General features: G+C 35.6%; 2 protein-coding genes across 2 annotated transcripts; one reads left to right on the top strand and one right to left on the bottom strand.

Annotated features, from left to right (window-relative positions):
• Positions 1 to 361: 361 nt before the first annotated feature.
• On the bottom strand, positions 362 to 9,891 carry LOC125060516. Its single transcript, XM_047665482.1, has 7 exons — positions 9,830 to 9,891; positions 9,636 to 9,735; positions 9,116 to 9,254; positions 4,070 to 4,175; positions 3,362 to 3,477; positions 1,399 to 1,526; positions 362 to 409 (listed from the first exon to the last, which is right to left on the bottom strand). The coding sequence occupies exons 1-7, from the start codon at positions 9,889 to 9,891 to the stop codon at positions 362 to 364; spliced, it is 699 nt and encodes a 232-aa protein (XP_047521438.1).
• A 1,341-nt stretch (positions 9,892 to 11,232) lies between these two features.
• LOC125060515 (pickpocket protein 28-like) lies at positions 11,233 to 21,890 on the top strand. The gene is made up of 8 exons (XM_047665481.1): positions 11,233 to 11,282; positions 15,297 to 15,378; positions 15,452 to 15,639; positions 15,792 to 15,877; positions 15,989 to 16,045; positions 16,731 to 16,851; positions 17,161 to 17,267; positions 21,595 to 21,890. Exons 1-8 carry the CDS (start codon positions 11,233 to 11,235, stop codon positions 21,705 to 21,707), a joined length of 804 nt encoding a protein of 267 aa, XP_047521437.1. The 3' UTR covers positions 21,708 to 21,890.
• The last annotated feature ends 212 nt before the right edge of the window (positions 21,891 to 22,102 follow it).

Below are 22,102 nucleotides of genomic sequence, written 5' to 3'. Positions count from 1 at the left end.
GATGGCACAGTAGCAATGGGCAAATTGACCAGAATTTGGCAAAACCGAACCGAAAATTAGACCGAAAAGGACAGAGGCATCCAAGATGTGGAGTTGGAGGAGAATGATGCGGATACCATGGATGTAAAAAGAACCGACAAGTTCCTTCTCAGCAACTACCAACTACAACAATCTTTTACCATATTACAAGGAGAGAACTTCGTCAGCATTGACGAACTGGTATTTGTAGGGAGGAGTGAGGTCAGGAGAAGTCTCCAACCGAATAATCGTCAGTTGTTACCAACACAGGACAATTATGGGTTTCAACAATGCCCTGAGGCAAGCGTAGGATAGAACAGGGTGTAGACAGTCAGCGTATCGGCTAGGGCTTTTCAAGACGGACAGTCCCTTCACTAATAAAGACTTCAGTCTAAAATTAAATTATATTATATATTACTACTCATAATCATTATCTAATAATAATAATAAATCGTGTCCCAATAACTACTTATGTTATACGTATCCGTACTTTAATCCTTATTCTTGTTCAAATCTGGATTATGCTCTGCAAGGAATAATGCCCAATATAGCTTTGCTTTATGGCCCATTTCCACATCAGCCTTTGTGCATGTGTTTGATTTTCTCACCAAACTGATTGAACTTGGACTGGTACAAAACTGATTTAAAAATTTAAAAAATCTATAATTCTCCGCAGTTTTTCACTTCATTTGCATATTGTAGAATGGCTCTTTCGGGAAAGCGTTAGGCGTATTATGCTAATCAGATCACATATAACTAAATTTACATTCGTATAAAACGGCCTCAACTCGCGTTTGCGATTTATACCGTTTACTTTTAACGGAAGATAAAATACTTATCCTGTTAAGTTAAACTTATTGATATTATATTAACTTATGAAGTGAGTTAACCTCTCAGCTCAGATTCGAATCATTCATATCAATGCGTAATCAATGTGATGCCAAAAATATACCGAGCCTGAAATCCGAAAAAGCGGGTAAAAAATCTTTTATATATATAGAGAATTCTAGGATTATCAGGAATTGTTATGATCGAGTCAGTTGACCTTTGATTTTTATTGTTGCTTTGGTAAATCATTAAGATTCCTTCTTTAGAATTTGACTTGATTTGTTTTGTTAATATTTAAATGTTTCTCTTTTACTGGTCTAAGCCAAAAGCTTTATGCTGAAATCGCGATCTTATAATACTACATATTGAAACGAAGTCAATCACACTAGTAAAACTTTATTAGACTACAATCTGTCGCTTAAATAAATTATAATAACACATCAAGTCATTGTTATAACAACTCACCTTACTTATAAAACGTATTTAGTTAACAAACGGATATTTGGGTACTATGCTATTTTTATTCTTCTTCCACGCTTTTTTCACAACAACCTTATTTTTTTCTTTTGTACATAAATAATGAAAAAGTGTCGCAAGTAAATCGAATATAAACCAAACTAGCTCTATAATGCTAATAATAGAACCGCCCAAACAAAGTCCGAAGATTCCTCCAAAATTCGCTGTAAAAATACGATTTTGTAAATATTTTTCTCATTAAAGCAGCAAAAGCAAACAATTAATGGAAAAAATTATCAACTTTTTATAATTAATGGAAACGTTTCGATCAGAAAGGCGATTCAAAAATTGTTCCACGAAAGTGGTTCAACACAAGCGAGAGTAACATTTTCAATTAATTTATTTTTAATTCATTGCATCAAAAGCGCATGGAGTATGTGTTAATGACAATTAATTACATTGAGATTGATGAAGGATCCCTTTATGACTTTCTCATTTATTAACAGCATATAAATATTTATAGCAGAATAGATCTTTAACGTTAATTTGGCATTATATTCATTCTTGATAAAATACGCAGAAATGATAATTAATACGTGTACAAGACAATCTAGGTAGCATTGATATTCTATAAATATCGTAATAATACTAAGTAACAAGAATATAGCAACGTATTTTTCTAATAAATATATTAAGCCTTCTTAAAATAGAAACAGAATTGTGTGTTCCTTAAATCGTATTTAATTAACAGATTTGCCTTCACTTATTTATTCTATCTCTGTGTAGAAAACAATTATGCCTTCTTCTCTTTCGTGTTTTTAGATTACAACTCAAAGACTCTTCTTATTCAATTATTTCAAAGTGGCATAATCCTCTTTATTTAAGTTTTTATGTTATACATATTATATTATCGAAGGAGGAAAAAAACATCTTCAGGAAACCATGACATCTTATAAAAGTCGGTGACGTATTACGCCAGGTAAGAGCCCGATTTAGACGTAGAAATAGAACTCTCCGGTGCTTCATTAAAAAGAAACTTCGTTGTAGTTCATTTCTGCTTTTACAATATTTCATTTTAAACAAAATTTCTTCGGGCAACTGAGTTTGTTGAGTTTATTTGTGAACGTCGCCGCCCTTGGACAATGATGATCCAATTCAGTCTCAGGACTTTTTAATTTCTTGTAAATTTGGTAGTCTTTGTATAGTCAAACTGAGAATTTTGTCAAAGTAAACTTAAAACCAAATAAAGGGATAAAATTATTATTTGTTTAGTTCCACATACAGTGAACCTCTATGTAACGTCTTTCTATTTAACGACAGACCCGCCGAATGCGTCGAAATAACTTGGCTTTGGTTGGTTTAGCTTGTCTTTTATACAATGGTTCACTCTACATAGCAATACACCCATCTTTAATAACGACAGTTAAATAATAAAAAGTTAATTTTTAAAGTTGCCGAAAATAGTTAAAACTGCGGAGTGTATGTTCTTTTGTCGCTTTATTGTCCTAGCCGTAGCCCGTAATAATCGACTATCGTCATACGTACCGAACTTTCTAAAAAATCCGTTCTTTTGTTTACAAATTGAGATTGCTGGCACGTGTAGACAAACTGTTGTTAGTAGGAGTCATGTCATATATACGTTATCATATATGTATTCTTAATTTCTTAGTGGCTCACACACTTTCAGATGCAGCAAAAGACGTCAGGCGAAAATAACTGACTATACTATGCTATACTATTCGTTCTAATAAGAATTGTCTCTTTATGTAATAAGTAACACTAGTCGGTAATAATACAGATATTTTTCTAATACAGATATTTCTTCTTTCCATTTGACACCACCCTTTGTAACGTCAAAATATATACGAGCCCTTGAGTGTCGTTATATGTATAGAGATTACACTGTATTCTTAAAATGTTATTGTTTGTTTATTATTTACATTTTTTACACAAAAAAAGAGTAGGTTCTTCGATAAAAGATATATAAAGTAAAAAAATGCACTCGAATGAACTTGCATTACGCGTTTGTAATCAAAAATGAGTTTGTCAACAATCTTACCCAACATCTGATCCCAAGTGTAAAGGACCTCTCTCCTGTATTTAATGCAGAGGTTGTCAGAAAAATGCACAGAAACGCGACTGAAGCCACTGTTCTCCTTTTTACTTGATTTTATTCTTAAAGAAAAACAAATCAACTTGGAAACGACTCTTCGTCATCACTTACTCGTCTAGTATAGCCTGGATACGATTTTTGCAAGACCAACAAGTATTCATCAATGAAATTGACGATCAAATGCATGCCCCTTTGGAAGGACCTGTACGGTTTAAACAAAATCATTCACACCTAATTTAATACAAATACGAAAGCCACCAAAGTGTTGTAAAATGTAATTCAGACATGGCGATAAACGATTTCCGCGTAACCATAGACAACGCTTAGATAGGCCCATCGATATATTTTCCATTTCCCGCCCAAATGGTTGCGTCATTATACCACTGCGGAAACATCGTTACACATTTGTATCAATTTCTTTGGTTGGGATAAGATGATATTACTTCAGTATTATTTGTCTTCATTACAAGCCATTTACACGAAACGGTCGTAATGAATACAATTCATTTATATATATACTAAGCTAGTGATTTATTTCTATTTCCTAATATTATATTATATATATTTTATTTATTAATGTAGTAATTTTGACTGATTTTCCATAAATTTTCGAACTTTTTATATGAAAGTATGATTAATATTTACCCACGTAGCCTCGTTGGTTTCGAATAGTCTGTTTTGGTCTCATACTGCACGTAGTCACATGTCTGGTAACACTCCCTCTGTGATATGATGGTGCGCATATGGCGTTGTGCGTCATCTAGAAGAAAACTTTATCGAAATGCATCTAAATTGGAATGCATAACTAAAATAAATTGTATTACGTTTACATATGTATGACGTATGTGTATGTCTTGGTTACTTCAATAAGTAGGTAAATGGAAATATTTTTATAAATCTTTAATTTCATATAACATTTGTCACATACTTTCTCTAAAAATACTTACTATGATATTCCTATTCTTCCTATTTTTGATAATAAAGCTATGGTTAGTAAAATATTTTGTACGCTCCAGTCTTGTGGGTTTAACAAACTTCACTATTTAGTTCTGGTTAACCTTTGTATCTCTAAAGTTCAGGTACCCTTTATAATTGGAGATAGCGTATTTGATTAAAGTAAGTATTGAAATGGACTGTGTTGGGATGATCATTTAGTTTGCTTTACATCGCTCTTCAGAATTTTAGTTGGTAAAGTTTTAGTAGTTGCTGCAGACGAATTTTAATTTTCCTAATGTAATTTAATGAAAATATAAGCGATTTATTGAGTGACTAGGACCTATTATGTAATGTATTTCGATGTTTAGTATCATGTTTGGTATCAACCGTGTGTGACTCGGAAAACATGACATTTAATATTTCTGTCAAATAGCCTGTCCTCACCTACTCCACTCTCACCTTTTCACCTACTCGTAATTATAAGTAATCTTACAGCTAACATACAAAATATTACAAAACAAACACTTATACAGTACAAAAAGCCAAAACAGATTACATAGATAAACAATATTATATAAGAAAAATGAAACAAACAAGCGCATCAATAGAAAAAATATATACAGAAAACCGAAATTTAATATCTAACACAAAAAATAATACCAAATACAACCTAAACAAAATTCGAGTCTTCCCGCCCCTTCAAATAGTTTCTCAAATTTTTCTTGGTGAGGTGGAAAATATCAATATCCTCATAATTAGTGTCATAGTTAGATAAAACCCGAAACATTGGTGAATTATGCAGGTAATTCGAGTTCGTACGAGGCACATGGAACAACTTTGAGTGTCTTGTCGCATATTGAGAAGGAATTTTAAAAGAAATTAACGACAGCAAATAGGGGCTTTCGATCCGCCCATTAATAATAGCATGTAAAAAAAGCAGGTCTTGCTGACTTCGCCGACTTTCTAATGAGTCTAAATTAAAATAATTGCAAGAATGCGCATAACTATCGAAGCATTGGTATTTTTTAAAACTAAGGAATTTTACAAACTTTTTTTGTATATTTTCTACTGCTTTTTTATACTTTGTATAATATGGAGACCACATAACACTCGCATACTCCAGCACGCTTCTAACATAAGCAAAATATAAGCTTTTAATGCAATGTATGTTATTAAATGTCTTGCATGACCGCTTGACAAATCCTAGTTGCATATACGCTTTGCCTGTTATGTCATCGATATGTTGTGATAGGCCCATTTTTTCATCTAATAGTATTCCCAGGTCTTTTACTAATTTTACTTGTTTTATTGGGGTGTTATCGATTTTGTAAGTGTATTAAATTTTTTTGTTTTTACGCGAAAAAGTTATCTTATTACATTTGTTTATATTTATTGAAAGTTTATTTTGTTTGTAGTATATTTCTAACCTATTAAGATCTTGTTGAATTTGATTACAGTTATCTATTGATTTTATTCTTAAGAAAATTTTTTGGTCATCCGCGAACATAAGATGTTTAGAAAAGTGAAAACAATATTTTATATCGTACAAATAAGCATTAAATAATAATGGGCCAAGTATTGAACCTTGGGGTACTCCTGATGTAATGTTAGTGAACATGCTTTTGTACCCGCATATAACTGTTGCTTGCCGTCTGTTAGTTATGTATGACTTTATCCATCTGTAAAGGTCACCACGTATTCCAAGGGAGAAAAGCTTATGTAACAGGATAATATGATCAACGCGATCAAAAGCTCTTTCTATATCCGTGTAGATAGCGTCAATTTGGTCACCCTCATCCATACCTCTCAGTATATAGTCAGCAAAAATAGTCAAATTAGAAACTGTTAAGCGATTTTTAGTAAAGCCGTGTTGTTGCTCCGGTAGTTGTTTAGTGATTAATGGACTTATAACATTATGTACTAGTTTTTCGAACAGTTTGCTAAAAGAATTAAGGATTGAGATAGGTCGATAATGGTCAATTCTGTTTTTGGAGCCTTTTTTATGAATAGGAACTACATGTGCTTCTTTCCATTTTAAAGGGAATGCACAGAATGTGTTAAGGGACAGATTATATATATGTGATAGTGGTGCTGCAAGTTCCTTACTACATCTTTGTAGGAAAACTGCTGGTATTCCGTCACTACCTGGACCCTTGTTTACATTTAAATTTTTTATAGCTTTAAAGACGTCGTGTTCCGTTATGTGAATGTTATTATATATGATATCTGACTCAGGTAGTTCAGGTAGGTCATAAGTATCGTCAGGAGAGTGGAAGACGCTGTTGAAGAATTTATTAAAACCCTCACAAATCTCAGGCTCCGATTTATATGACTCATCTCCAAGAACTAGCATACTAGGGTACCTAGATTTACATTGCCTCTTGTTTCTTAAGTATGACCACAACGCCTTAGGATTCTTAGCCATGTTATCTTGTACATGCTGTTCATAAGATAGCATGCACTTTTTGGATATACGCTTTTGTCTACTACGTAACAACGAGAACTCGTCATAGTCTCGCGGGTTCATGTACATTTTCCAACGTCTATGAGCTTTTAGTTTTTCTTTTATGACATGTTTATTAAACAAAGAAAAGATATACTTAAAGATATAAGGTATAATTTGGGCCTTCCACAAGAGTGCAACGTCTATGCAGAAGGGATAAAACCGCACACGTGAACCAAATGTGCCTAGAAATAGAAGCACATGCAAAACGCACGCATAATCGTGACTTATAAAATCATTGACAAGCCGAAGTCATGGGCCATAAAGACCAAAAACGGAAACCTCTTCACTCTTATTGACAGTGTTACGGAAAGATGGCATGAGTACTATGAGGCACTATACTAAACTCCGCATACATAACTCCAACGTCGCCCTAAATAGCTAAAATGGTTCTTCTATGCCAGACATACTGGTTTTGGAAGATATTTCTTTGTTTTTAACCTGTTATATCTATTTGAGATGTAATAGGTACTAGGTCATTGCTTCAATGTTCGCCTGTTACACACGCCATGTGTTTTACGGCATTTTTTGAGTTCCATAACTGGAATTTTTTATATACTTTTATATGAGATAAAGCTTTGTCAATATGCACTCACCAAGGGCTTGATACACACAGCCGAGTTTCGGCCATTGGCAGGGCGAAAACAACGCTTCCTTATCATCATCTGAAAATGTTTTACAGCCTTCTTAACAACATGGACTTTAATAATCAAGCAGACGCAATATTTACAATACTCAGGTGATACGCTAAGATATTCGAAACTCTAGCGATAGTTGAATCTTGAGGTACTTCATTTGAAACTAAAACACACCAAAAGCGAAAACATTTTAAAATTTATGCAAATCTGTATTATCGTTTTATCGCTTGAATAGCACTAAATATTTGTTTTACACTGTTATTGTTTTTCATACCTTTTCCGGTATCAAACAGCAGTAAATTAATGGTGAAGATTTTTCACGCTGTAATCAAATAAGAAATCTAGGGATATTGCAATGTAAAATGAATAATACCGCGATTTCCTTACTTTCGAGACCATTAAATTCTACGAGCACTTAAAAGAGGGTCGGGTCGGATTACCGTTTTCATGTTTTTGGCTTTCAACAATGTTTATATTACATAACGATATTCCTAGTATTATAACAATCTTTATAATACACTAATGCTATTGCTGTTTGTTTTTATTGTAGGGGCTTAAATATAGGAAATCGGCCAAGATATTATATAAAATAGGCATTAGGCAAATATAAAAAGCTCTCTACTGTTCAATGTTAAATGTTCATGAACATACCAGAAAACTAGAATTTACTTAAAATTACCCTCGTTTTCAGAAGGTTGAAACATTATTTCAAGGCGTTTCAGAGCAAGTGTAGTAACATGATACACTTTTCAGTAAATCTGTTTTTAGGCGTATCTGGTCCTCTTTATGGAGACACATTCTACCAGTGAACTTCTTCCGTGTGGGGCAATAATGGAAGAAATATGCGAAAGAGCGAGAAGATCAGAAACTTCTCGACGTCAAACTGAACACTCTAGAAAGCCGTACGACAAGGAATGGTGTGCGAAAGAGATAAAAAACACGTACGTTTTATAATTGTGGGATAAAGATAGAATTCCAGCTACTCCTGTTCAAAGAGTTCTCAAATTTCGTCCACCACATACACCTTCGCGCATTATTCCCAATCACCGAAACGCAACCATTGAATTCAGGTTTTTAAGTGATTTCGTGAGATTAAAGTGCGAAAAGTGATAAAGTACTATGAAAGTTCGCGTAATTGAAGTTATTACAAACCGTTTAAAGAAAAACGCTTTTTACCGGATTAAAGTTATGTATTATTATAAATTTACAACTATTTGACATAATTTTAAATTTATCCGACGTTTCGCGTGCTTTACAGCGTGCGTGGTCACGGTGACTGAAGACAAAAGATGTTGAATGTCAAAAAGTATCACAGCTGCAATTAAATTCCTCGTTGATTACTTTACAATAAACCTTTGAAGAGATCCACGGCATTGTCTATCCGATCCCCTAGCTCGTAACAATACTTACCAACGTAATTAAAGGGCAGACAGAGACAGGCGGCGACTATTTGCTTCATCAAATGATTGCTGACGCAGCTATGGTACGTCTTGTTGTCCTAAATTAATTTTGAATTACACAACTGTACTTTCTTAGGAAATGGAATTTATTCGTGCTAATTCTCAAACTTATTATTATTATTATAAACTAAACCACTTACAGAATCTAAGAAACACTTTCTACTTCCTAGTTGTAGATTTTTAATTTCATCCCCGGCCTCGATGATCCATACGTCAATTCTGACGTCAAAATAAGTGGCTGGGATCAGAGAAATGGGACTGTCGAGGAGTGACAACTGATTATCTTGGTCGAATATGTACAGCTGAAAATGATAATCAGACATTAACAATCTCAATTAGTAAAGGTCAAATTCAAATGAGTATTTAATAACAGACTCAAAATTAAATCTGCAATCTTTCTAATAAATATTATTAAACCTTCTTGAATTCCAATTCTGTGTGAATGTAACTAAGAAGAAAAATATATGTAGAACACAATACAAAGACGTACATTTGCCTTTGGCTACCATTTCTTAAGCCTGTCCAAATTAATTATTCTCAATGGTAAATTGCGTAAACAATTTAAAAGATGAAACTTTTGTGAAAATAAATATTGTTTTTTTCAAGTAGGCACCATCTACGAAAGATATAATCAACATTAAAAATATGTTATTTATTTGCACCATAACATATCCATCACGAACAGTTCCGTTGGGATAAACCTTCATGCTGTCCACAATGATGTCCAGCGCCTCTAACTTGAGTACGCCTGCCGACAAGTTTGTGTCGTTGCCTGCAAACTCTCTGAAAGTATATGATGATGTCATAAGAATCAAATCACGTAGTTAATAATATACCAATGCATATGTCAATTGTTAAATTCTGTATGAAACCTTACGTGAAATAATTAACGTCGAACTGACAGCAGTGCCCGTATATTGTGAACACTTCCCGAAACATAAGTGTGCAATCGAACGTTCTTCCGCGCCATGAGCACTCCTTCACCAGATCCGAGCAGGGCTTCTTTAGCTGTAATATCATTTATTTATAACCGCGCCATCAAGACCGCGCATAACAAAACACAGAAAAGAAGAAAGAACCAATGTCGATTATAGGTCATCACAAACACAATGCTTATAATATAATTATGCTTGCAATTAATAAGTTTACCAAGGATTACAGAACAAAAGGCCTCAAATTATAAAGCAGAGCGAAAAAACTCAAGAATTAACAGTGATAACAGAATGCCCTTCCTGTAATTTCAAGATTATTCGGGCCCTGCAGTCTAGCCATTGTTACTGGAGCGTAAAGGAGCGGAAGATTGACTTATAATAAAAGATTACATCAAAAAAGTAACCTCGTACAGAAGGTCGTAGTAGCTAAAGTGTAATTCTTCTAAAACACTGTGCATACGTGCCACTTCCGAATCCGACGTGAAGTGTTTACTCTTTATCTTAACGAAGCTCTCGTAGAATTTCGTTAGTTGACTCGCGTTAAACCCTCGCATTGTCCTGCAAAGATGATTCGAAGAAGCACCATAGGCGTGAAATTAAACTAATTTATTTAGAAATAACTATTCTTCGAGGCCTATTTCATTGTATTATGTTGGGCACGTTTCAATTAAAGCTTTTAAGTGACAATTTTTACTTGCTTTACTGCTTGTAACATGAGAATTTGTTCAGAAAATGAAAGTTTACAGAATATTTGTTGTTTTGGTTGTGGCGGGGCCGTACACTTGCTGGTCGCAGATGGCTACAGCTGCAAACGGTATGTCCTCTGTAGGAAAATGCGCCGATTCCACCTAAAATATCATTTGAGATAAGATGAGGAAAATTCATCAAGTGAAATAAAATTACATAAATTATCCCTAAAAGGTATAAGAGAAAGTATTTCAAATTCTCTAATTCTTAAAGAATTTTTTCTTATAATGTAAATTTTTAAGCACAATGAACAACTGTATAAACATTTACGAGAAATTGAATTATAATTCTATCAGTTCTGAAAGAGGCTTCTTAAGCATTAAATAGAAATATGTGTTCATGGCCTTTAGATATACTCGTAATAGAAGAATTGAGATATAATTAAAAAAAATTGCTGATCTTTTATTATGTCATTCGTCGTATTAATATTATATTTATTTTAGCGATAAATATGAGATTTTAATAAATTAATTAACGCTTTTCCTAAATCATATAAGCAATAATTATAGTACGATAACTTACTACAGTAAATGTCGGATTTTTAACAAACTTTTCCCATATTAAGATGCTGAGAATGGTACAAAGGGTGAAACCTGCTAAGATGACGATGCACCACAGAGCCCTCACCAGACGAGGTGCGCTGCCCGACAAGTAGAAGAACCCATGGAGAGTGCAATGACTACAGAATATAGCGGTCTTGCCGCTTACTTGTCGAATAAGATTTCTGTAGCCCATGATGTATTTGTTACGTCAAAATACAATTTTAACGATAAGAATTATAGATTCCCGTGCCACACACTTCTCACTTTGCATATAATTGGGTATTGTTATATCTGCTCGTGTGAAGTTAGTATACATTTAATTGATCCTAGTGAGAAAGTAATCGTTTCTCAATTAACCCGTACGCTAATTACAATCAAATTAAGCCAATATTCCATTAATTATTAATAACCGACACATTAGAAAGGGGCTACTTCATAACTTTCTCAACTTTACTAGTCACTGAAAACATGATTATAAAAAGTAATAGAAAACTTTTCCGTTAATTGATATAAGTTTCCTGTATAAGCTGATTATTATTTATTACACGTCATTTTCTTATATATTTTATTTATTTTTATATTATACTATACTTTCGATCTTCGAACCGCTTAACAGTCAATGAATATCGTGTTGTAACAAGATTAGCTGAACTTAATTTATGATTTTATGAAAGTAAAACAATGAATCCATAAATAATAAATACACAGTTCGCTACTATCACCGAATAATAATAATGTCGTTCCACAACTGATTGTATTTTGAGGCAGTTTTTGCCACGCACCACCGCTTTGTGGAACCAACTGCCCACTGAAGTATTTCCGGATCCTTCAAGAAAAGAGCTTACCAATTCTTCAAAGGCCGGCAACACACTTGCGAGCCTTCTGGCAATGTGAGTGTCCATGGGCGGCGGTTCCACTTAACATCAGGTCAGCCTCCTGCCCGTTTGCGTCCTATTACATAAAAAAATTGCAATACTTAATACAATGTGCCTTAATTTGTTGTATATTTAATTAGCTCGATAATATTATCCTTAGCTTACACAAAATAAATTTCTGAACGCACGCGTTAATATTTGACAACCAATATGTAAGTCGCAGATTCGAAGCGATTAATATTTGCCAAGTTTTTATCACTATCGTTGTCCGATATTTGGACTTTATTTTAAAATAAGTCTGTGTGGACATACGGCGCACGCGCTCATCAGAGAGCAACTGAACTCAACGATCGAATATCGATCCAACGCCCTACTGACAAATTGACTTTAACTTATGATCATCATATCTTGTGGATTCGGATTTCTTTTTAAATACTTCTAATTCTTAAAATATAGAGGAACGTTTGCCGAGACGGCCGAAAGCAACAGCCTGGCTCTCCCACGAGGAACAAGGTTGAATGATTGGGCTTTTTAATTTCACCAGTGGGTGACACTACCTCCGATGCCTAAAAAATATATAAAATTAGAAATAATAACACGAATGCCATTGTAACAACACCCCAGTTTTTCGGTTAATAAAACTTTTCAACTATAAACCTTAACTTTATACACTAACGATAATGTTTTTGAGATTTTGAGTTTATATGTATAGTATTTTTACAAGTTTAAAAGTATCTTGGTCACACTCAAGTTTAATAAATTTATTAATTTAATTCGAGGTGTAGGGTCTTAATTTTTAAAGATGAAAAAAGTAAAGACTCCACCAATATTAGATAATCTTACTATTCATGGCCTCAAAAAATTATCCAGTAAGGAAAGATCACACGCGCTGTGGAAAGTAATTATGTTTGTCAATTTGATCGTTACCATCATCTATTTGGTTGTGATCAGAAATGGATATCATGGTCAACGCATCATGACAAGAGTGAGACTAGAGTTTTATTTCACGTTTATTTATACGCACGTAGCCATTAATAAAATACTAATTTTTACACTAAAACATTAACTATAAGTTTAAACTATATAAATATAGTAAATCGATTCTGTTATTAATTATGTAATTCATTGTATTATATTCGGATATTGGTTTCAGATAAATGCTAACTGCAAAATAAATCAAGTACCCTTTCCGGCGGTCAGCATTTGTAATAACAATTTGGTGTCGAACAAAAGGTCCCAAAATATACAAAATATTTTGTAAGTGTTTTATTTAATATATTATACGTTATAAACAGTTGTCAGGCGATTGTATATCGATATTAATGTCAATATATAATAAAAATATATACTCATGAATATAAAAAATAATAAAAATATTACTTTTAAAAAGAGTTGGGTCTGGTACATTGTGATTAATAAGTACAAACTGTCAAAAGTCAAGATAGCGCCTCGACTCCACTCGAGGTATTTGCTCTGCTCTGATTGGTCATAACAATATTCGTATTTTATTCGTTAAGTAATGATTCCAAACTATGAAACAATTAAATAATAACAAACAAATCACATCAAATAACAAAAGTTTAGGGAAGATATCAAAGAAAACGAAAACCTATTATGTCCCCGATTATATTCAGTGCCATGGAAACATGTTCTTGTGGTATATACTAAACAGCAGATATGCGAAATAATTATTTGGTTTTGTAGAAAATCATCAAACGTATCCGGAACGGATATAGAGCTATTCCTGCAAAGCCTCCCCAACCTAGTCGATTATCAAAACTCGAACGGCCGCACGTCCGACTTTGATCACGTTCTGCGTGTTCTTAAAAAACATTACTTTAATATCGAAACTATAATGGATGAGGTAAAATTAATAACACCTATTATTTTATTAATTATTTTTGTAAGCTACCTATCTCCTACGGAAAATCAATGAATTAGACACAAAATTCATGTAATTTTTTTCTTCTCCATGACTGTGAATTTGCATTTCTGGGTAATATAATTATACCTACGCCTTACATAATACTCAGGTGCATCAGAGGTGTGAAGACCTGCTGCTGTACTGCAGTTTTAACAGAAAGCCAGCGAGTTGCACAGATATGTTTCGTTTGGTGAAAACTTTTGAAGGCCACTGCTGCACATTCAACTACTTCGCTCTAAACGATGACAGTATTGATGAGTATATCTCTTTTATTATTTTACTGGCGACCTATATTAATATTTGAAAGTTTAGTTGATTCTGTTCAAAAGACAATTATTTTTATTATAGTAAAGATGCTGTTATAGGTTAGGTTTATATTAACGACACAACAGCTTCTACAATTTTTAATGTATTCTCTAAACACTATGTCCCGTGAACTAAAAAAAACAAATAATAACAATTTCATTTACGGACGTATCACACGGTCGACAAATCGACAAATGAGTTCACATTTTCCTGAAATTTGAAATAAAGTCAACAAAAAGTATGTAGTCAGCAGACCACGTTAAATGAGTCCCACTTGAATAAAATTATATTTCATTATTTTTCTACTGTCCCCTGCATTGTAGTGTATTTTAGTGAAGTTTTAGTTAATTTGTTTTGGTTTTAGTCACTATTGTGTTCACCATATAGTTACACATTCTGAATAATTATGTATAATAATAATAATTTTTACTAATTAATTAACATACTTAATTTATATACCTATGTCTAAATACCTATAACATGGTACCTTATAAATAAATGTTTATGCTGAAACCAGCATAGTAAAGCCAAAAAACGCTTAATTTTTAATGTATAATGAACTTCATCATGTGAACATTAATAATATAAATTATTTGTTATTTGCTTTCTTAAACTTATTCACCTTCGAAGGAATTAAAAACAAGCCTTTATCACACACAAAACAGAGAGTATCAACCTGTGATTGCAACCCTGCCTTTATTATTATTATTTAATGCACATAATTTTAATACAATCTGTATCTTACGTGTAAAACAAATTCAAATTCAAAAATCATTTATTCACGTAGGTAACACAATGTACACTTGTGATTCGTCATTAAAGAAATAACGTTAAAGTTAATGCTGATAATTCAATTAGGGTCCTTCCTGATTTGGATCATGAACATTATGAGGATACGGAATCTGACCACCATCATTCTGAGATCATAATCACGTCGGAGTCAGGCAGGTGTGAGATATTATTGCGTGTCATTGAAGTACTTGAGTTTTCTATTCTTTAAAGCCTAATTATTCTACAGAGGTTCCGGTCTGCTCGTAGTATTCACCGTAGAGCCTAGTGATTACCCACCTTGGGCGCTCAGTTCATCATATGGTGCGAAGGTAATGTTTTTAGTCTTTCATTCGATTGTTTTACTAAATATGCTCATACAAATATTTATCTGGTGCTTTTTAGGTCCTCATAAATGACCCAAACGACTATCCAGAGTATTCATTGATCTACAAACGGGTGTACACGGAGATATCCCTAGACATCAAGGTGCAGCCTTGGGTGTTTGAAGCTGAAGACTCCCTCCGCAGCATTCCCAAAGCGTATCGTGGCTGTGCCTTCCACGACGAAATCGAGCTCAAACATACGGACAGGTAAACGTGATTTTCATTGAATTTGATGAATTTTAAAGGTTAAACAAAACTTAATAGATGTAGACTCTTTCTGTTTGGACGTGGTTAAAAGCGAAAATAGATTTTAATAGCCAAATATAATAATGATTGAATACTCTTCTACTTTGACATAGGTATTCTTCGGAGACTTGCGCAACAGAATGTAAAATGAGGAGCTATTTGACGTATTGTGGCTGTGTGCCGTATAAGTACCCGCAAGGTTAGAACTTAGTATAATAATAAATCAAATCCTACAAAAGTCCAAGCAATAAATTAATTAATTCGCGTGTAAAAACAATACGCGTGTTTAAAATTATGAAATGTGTTACAGAGGCAACGACTAGAATCTGCGAGTTCAAAGACTTAGGGTGCTTGAACAACCTCAGAGGTATATACATACATTTAGATTTTACAATCATGTTTGTGTGTACGTTAAAACGGGTCAATCGTTTTCACTATCATTTTTTGTATTGAGTAAGTTATTAAGTAGTCCATCTCTTGCTACGCATACAACGTTAATTTATGTGTCAAAGAGAAATATATCAAATATTTACATACACGAACAATTCCAAGACATTTTTCTATTAAACACGTGAAACGTGCAACCATTGCGAAACTACGTACATATGTCACTGTAAGATATTTTTTCAATTGGACCATACACATCTATATATATATAAATTTTATGTTGGTGTACGCTTCAAAAACTCAAAAAGTTCTGCACCTATCGAGCTGAAATGAATATATAATATGCATCGAGTATTGTTTTTATCAATTTTTTTTCATCATTTATTTTTGTTTTTTATTTTTTCATTAATTTTTCCACAAGTATTGCTAAATTAAACATATATGAAATGTTTTCTTTGTTTTGTTTCTCATTTCTCAACCATTCAATCACAATTTGCCACAGCGTGGCTGGGAACAGCTAGTATCTTATAAAGATGGGAACCAATTTTCATTAAATATGTCGATCGAATATTTATCACATTTATCATATTGGTAAATGTCCACTTTCCACAGACTTATATGTTCATAAGTAAATGTATTTAATTGTTTAATTTAATGACCCTCAGCGAAGAAGTTGTCTGGGGAACATTGTGACCCGCTCTGCTACCTGGAGTGCCGAGACAAGCATTACCGCGTGACCAGTGACATTATGCCACTCGTTGCAGACTTGTACCCCGACGAGGTTATGTAAGTTTACTTTAATAAATAATTTTGGGCTTCATTCACTTCTTCTTCTTCTTCGGGCTTCTTTAAATCGAAATAAGTTAAACATTTATGTGGTTAAGTATAATAATATATAAATTAACGTTACCAACATGACAATAAACATTGCTTAAAGGTCATTTGGGCTTAAAGGTTAACCATACAAGTTGTATGGTTATTTAAATTGAAATTTATGAGGCGTAATATAGGAGTTCGAACTATGACAAGGGCATAGATAAAAAAAATCTAAAGATTAATTAAGTTTTTGAAAAATAAATTTGTACCTAACTTTAGGAATAATAGAAACGCAAGTGAGTTATCAGCACTGCAGGTGTACTTCAACAGACCCACCTGCAACTGCTATAAGCAGATGTTACTCATGGACTTCACTTCTTTTATTGGTGAGTCAAAATAATGCGCAGTTTAGTAATAATCATTGTTCGATAATTACTCCCCTTATTCAGGTATTACTTTTCGTCGGTGTGGAACATACAGACATAGATAGCTCTGTTGCTACATTTTTTAAAATACATCTTTTTAAAGAGGGACGAAGTGTCGTCATCGATTAGGTTAGATTACGGTCGGTTCTATATTGTCTCATATAAACAATTATTTTATGAGTTTGTACCTTAATTTAAACTGTACTCGATTACAGTTCAAATTACAACAATCGCCTCTACGCGCTACGTCTACGCTGGTATTAAACCACAGCTGTTTATTAAATTCTTTGCCACGCAACACCCTTGTCACTGGACCATTCATTTACATCTACTCACATACTCTCTATAAAACATTTACGCTTTAAGATTTCCACAGACGCATAATCGTGTTCTTTATCAATTGGTTGGTATTACTAAAAACGCTCGATCGCACAAAGGTTTAGTACAGTAATGAGTGAGGGTATTTCCGGTTTCGATCCGCAATCAATATCATATCACGTGTGTGTCAATTTTAATTAAGCGTTTTCTTAATTTTTTTTTTTGGTTGAATTTTTGCAAGAACGGGGCCGTTGAGGGCAAATTAGTAAAAAATACAATCCCCACAAAACCTCGAGAGTGCCAGAGAGAGAGAGTGTAAGGTAAGTTAAGTCCATGCAGAAAATATTTCAATAATCTGACAATTTGAGCGTGAGATAAGGAAATGGGCGATTCAGAAAGTTGTAAAAAGAACGTCACCTCGAAAAACTCAACCGCGATTGAATAATTTTATTTTAATTTTAAAGTAAAACCTGTCAGGGTTACTAAAAACATATGACAACTAACGAAAACCGGTAAAACTATCGATAGAGGATGATACAGATCGTACAGAAGCTGAGAACTTTGTATTTCCCACTCCCCGCCCTTTTTTTTTTCTTGCTCTCCCTCTCTCGCACCGTCCCCACCCTACCGTCTGCAGTGATAGCCATGACGTCATTTATGCGTGTTTTAAAAAACACTGTCATATTTAGTAATCTAGTGCAGATTGCTAATAATACATTAATATACTCTTGGCACTTATTATATATAAATTAAAATTACACATCTCACAGTCCACTTGCTGACTGTTACTAGCATTAAAGACTATAACTATCGTGACAGACTTAAAAAAAAATGTCCTACTTCAATTGTTAAGTGCTATACCGAAATTGGGGTGGGAAGTTGGGGATGGTGTTGGTGGGAATCGCTGATGGAGTGAGGTCAGCATTGCCTAGAAAAAGCCAAATAAAACCAGCTGCTGTGTTTTGTAGTGGAACACTAGTTTAAGCAGAACCCCGGCCAGTCCGAGTCATCCACGTCCTAGTCGTCCACCCTGGGACCTACTGCAGCCACGCTTTCGCGTGCCCACTACCTAGAGCTGCAGTTGAGCTGAGGATGCAGGGCAAAAGGCGAATATTCTGCGCCTTAAAACAGAATCTACTCACTAGGGAGGTAACCCGCATAAAACCGAGCTTGTCTGGAAGCTCTAAAGTGGCAGCCCCACTATCAGACTAGGGCACAGTGGGCTAATCTCCTGCTTGCCTGAAAAACCATCAATGATTCAAGAAACCGAAACAGTGAGAAACCGGACCGATCTTTTACCGACGACCTTTGGCATTAAATCACGGACACGAATTGCTTTTTGGAATGTAAAAACGCTTAGCAACGACACTCGACTAGCACAAGCAGAAGCAGAAATGCTTAGATACAATCTGCAAATACTGGGCTTAAGCGAAGTGCGTAGAAATGGTTTTGGCGAACTGAGAACGTCCAAAGGCCTAACTCTTCTATACTCCGGGAAGGAAAATGAGGATGACGACCTTGAATATGGTGTCGCTTTCCTCCTCTCTAACTCCGCAAAGAAAAGCCTTTTGGACTGGAAACCGATCTCAGACCGAATCATTTGGGCCCGTTTCAACTCAAGAGCCCGGAAGATCTCCATTGTGCAGTGTTACGCTCCCACCAACACGTCTGCGGAAGACACCAAGGATGACTTTTACAACACTCTAAATGCCACACTTAAAGGTATTAAGAAACAAGACATTGTGATCGTCATGGGGGATCTTAACGCAAAGGTTGGAAGCGAAAACAGCAACTGTGAGCGTAACATGGGAAAACACGGACTTGGTGCGCGAAACGAGAATGGTGAACGGTTTATAGAGTTTTGCCAACACCATGACCTGACCATCGGTGGGACACTTTTCATTCATAGAGATGTACATAAGTACACATGGAACTCCCCTGATGGCTTAACGAAAAACCAAATTGACCACCTTGCTATCAGTTCGAACTGGCGCTCGTCGCTCCTTGATGTCCGAAACCGTAGGAAACTCCACCTAAAACTGCTAGGAACCAACGACGAGCTACTACAAGCCGACCTCAGGCAGCAGTATCGACAGATTCGTAAGAAAATCTATCGCAGCTCGCGTAATGACAGAAGGTTGTGGGTTGACGGTATTGCTGACCACGCTCAAACTGCCGCTAACACCGGCAACATGAGAGAACTTTATAAAGCTACTAATATCTTGGCAGGGAAGAGAAGTCAGCGTAAGAAGCCTCTAAAATCAAAAGATGGTCAGCTTATCGTAACTTCAGAAGGGCAACTACGACGCTGGCGTGAGCACTTTGAGGAAACCTTTCGGCCCACAGCTTTGTCTACGTCAGATGCCCCGCAATATACTTCTCCACCACCCAGGCTACTTGACATCGACGTCGAACCACCCACACGTGATGAGGTAGCGAGAGCGGTCATGGGTCTTAAGACTGGTAAAGCACCAGGTCTCGACTTAATAGCTGCAGAAATGTTAAAAGCGGACTTGGCTACCACAGTCGACACGCTAACACCTTTGATTGGCAAAATCTGGACCAGCGAGAAGCTTCCGGAGGACTGGAACAGGGGCCTTCTTATAACTGTGCCCAAAAAAGGTGATCTAAGCCAATGCAGCAATTGGAGAGGTATCACCTTGCTCTCTGCCCCTTCCAAGGTTTTCTGCAGAATTATCTTGGACAGGTTGTCTGGAGCCGTCGAGCCTCTCCTTCGCATAGAACAAGCTGGCTTCCGGCCTAATCGCTCGTGTACTGACCAAATTAATACTCTTCGTATCATTCTCGAACAGGCATCAGAATGGCAGAGGGAGATTTATCTTACCTTTGTTGATTTCGAAAAAGCTTTCGATACGCTGAGATGGAGCAGCATATGGTCGCGACTCTCTAACATTGGTGTCCCGCCAAAGATAATTAACCTAATAAAGGCCAGCTATCGGAACTATTCTTGTAGAGTAACTCACGACGGCCTCGTTTCAGACGATATTCAAGTGCATGCGGGCGTCCGTCAAGGCTGCTTACTCTCGCCACTACTTTTCCTGGTTGTTCTCGACGGGATTATGCATCGCACACATCAGAACAAGCGCCGCGGAATAGAGTGGGGATTAACCAACATCTTGGAAGATTTGGATTATGCCGATGACCTATGTCTGTTAAGTCACACGCACCGTGACATGCAATCTAAGTTGGACGACCTGGAACGCGAGGCGGGAATTGCGGGACTCAAAATCAACACCCGGAAAACGAAAGAAATGCGTGTTGGAGTTGAGAACCGCACCCCATTGCGGATGGGTGTAGAGGACGTAGAAAGCGTTCAAAAGTTTGTTTACCTCGGAAGCGTCGTGTCTGAAACTGGAGGTACAGAAGAGGACATCGCTTCACGCATTGCCAAGGCCCGAGCAACCTTTGCACAACTTCGGCCTGTATGGCAGTCACGGATGTTGACGCGTCGAATCAAGTTTAAAATATTCGGATCCAACGTCAAGTCTGTGCTGCTCTATGGGTGTGAAACGTGGAAGGTCACCAAAGACATCTCGCACCGACTCCAAGTCTTCGTCAACCGCTGTCTTCGCCGTATTCTGGGCATCTACTGGCCTGAAAAAATCTCTAACGAGCAACTTTGGGAGCGCTGCCGAGAAACCCCGATCAGCCAGCAGATCAAACGACGCAAGTGGAATTGGATAGGCCATACACTCCGAAGGGATCCCAATCATATTCCCAAGCAGGCGCTTGATTGGAACCCGCAAGGAAAGCGGAAACGTGGCCGTCCCAAGCAAACCTGGCGCCGTACAGTCGCAGACGAGGCAAAGAGAGCCGGAAAGACTTGGAGTGAGGTAAAATACGAGGCTCAAGACAGAACGCGATGGAGACTCACTGTGGACGCCCTCTGCCCCAACTAGGGGTTATAGGACATTAAGTATACCGAAATAATTATTATTATCTATTTCAGCTACTTATGGGGGCATCTTCTCACTCAGCTTTGGAGCGTCGCTTCTTACTCTAATTGAAGTCGTTTTCTTAACGCTAAATACTATAGTTTATTATTCATGCAAATCTGTTTAATTGAACAATAAGTTTTAAAACGTAAACAATAGAAGTAATAAAGTGTGTGTAGTGTCTTTAGCAATAAAGCTCAGATACCGGCCTAGGCTTGCGGCTTCGCCCGTTAGGACTTCGGTTTTCAAGGCAAAATTAAATCAATCAATTAAATCAAAAGGTATCATTAAATTAGATAATTATACATTGATTCAATCGTTATATACATAGTATACTTTTAATTACATTCTATTAAAAAGCAACAACTTTGTAAAGGAAATAGTTAATAGTGTACCTAAGACTTAACAAAATGTGACAAGAAATCTTTTCGTTAAAGATGTTTGTTTGTTACGCAAATGCGTAAACAAAAATTTGTCTTCAGTCAGGTAACAACCTGTTTTGGCTGTAAAAGTTAATGATAT

Source organism: Pieris napi, chromosome 21, assembly GCF_905475465.1.
Source record: "Pieris napi chromosome 21, ilPieNapi1.2, whole genome shotgun sequence".
NCBI lineage: Eukaryota > Metazoa > Arthropoda > Insecta > Lepidoptera > Pieridae > Pieris > Pieris napi.
Note: the sequence above shows the minus strand (reverse complement) of the source record. Positions and strands in the feature narration are given on the sequence as shown.

What these genes read in the sequence shown, in the direction of transcription:
- LOC125060516 (XM_047665482.1), bottom strand. Translation starts at nt 9,891, where the DNA reads ATGTTTCGGGAAGTGTTCACAATATACGGGCACTGCTGTCAGTTCGAC. An exon ending in GACTATTCGAAACCAACGAG is followed by an intron (nt 3,478 to 4,069) that starts GCTACGTGGGTA and finishes TTTTTCTTTAAG; the next exon opens with AATAAAATCAAGTAAAAAGG. An exon ending in GTACAAAAGAAAAAAATAAG is followed by an intron (nt 410 to 1,398) that starts GTTGTTGTGAAA and finishes ATTTAATTTTAG; the next exon opens with ACTGAAGTCTTTATTAGTGA.
- LOC125060515 (XM_047665481.1), top strand. Translation starts at nt 11,233, where the DNA reads ATGACGATGCACCACAGAGCCCTCACCAGACGAGGTGCGCTGCCCGAC. An exon ending in GAGCTCAAACATACGGACAG is followed by an intron (nt 15,640 to 15,791) that starts GTAAACGTGATT and finishes ACTTTGACATAG; the next exon opens with GTATTCTTCGGAGACTTGCG. An exon ending in GGACTTCACTTCTTTTATTG is followed by an intron (nt 17,268 to 21,594) that starts GTGAGTCAAAAT and finishes TATCTATTTCAG; the next exon opens with CTACTTATGGGGGCATCTTC.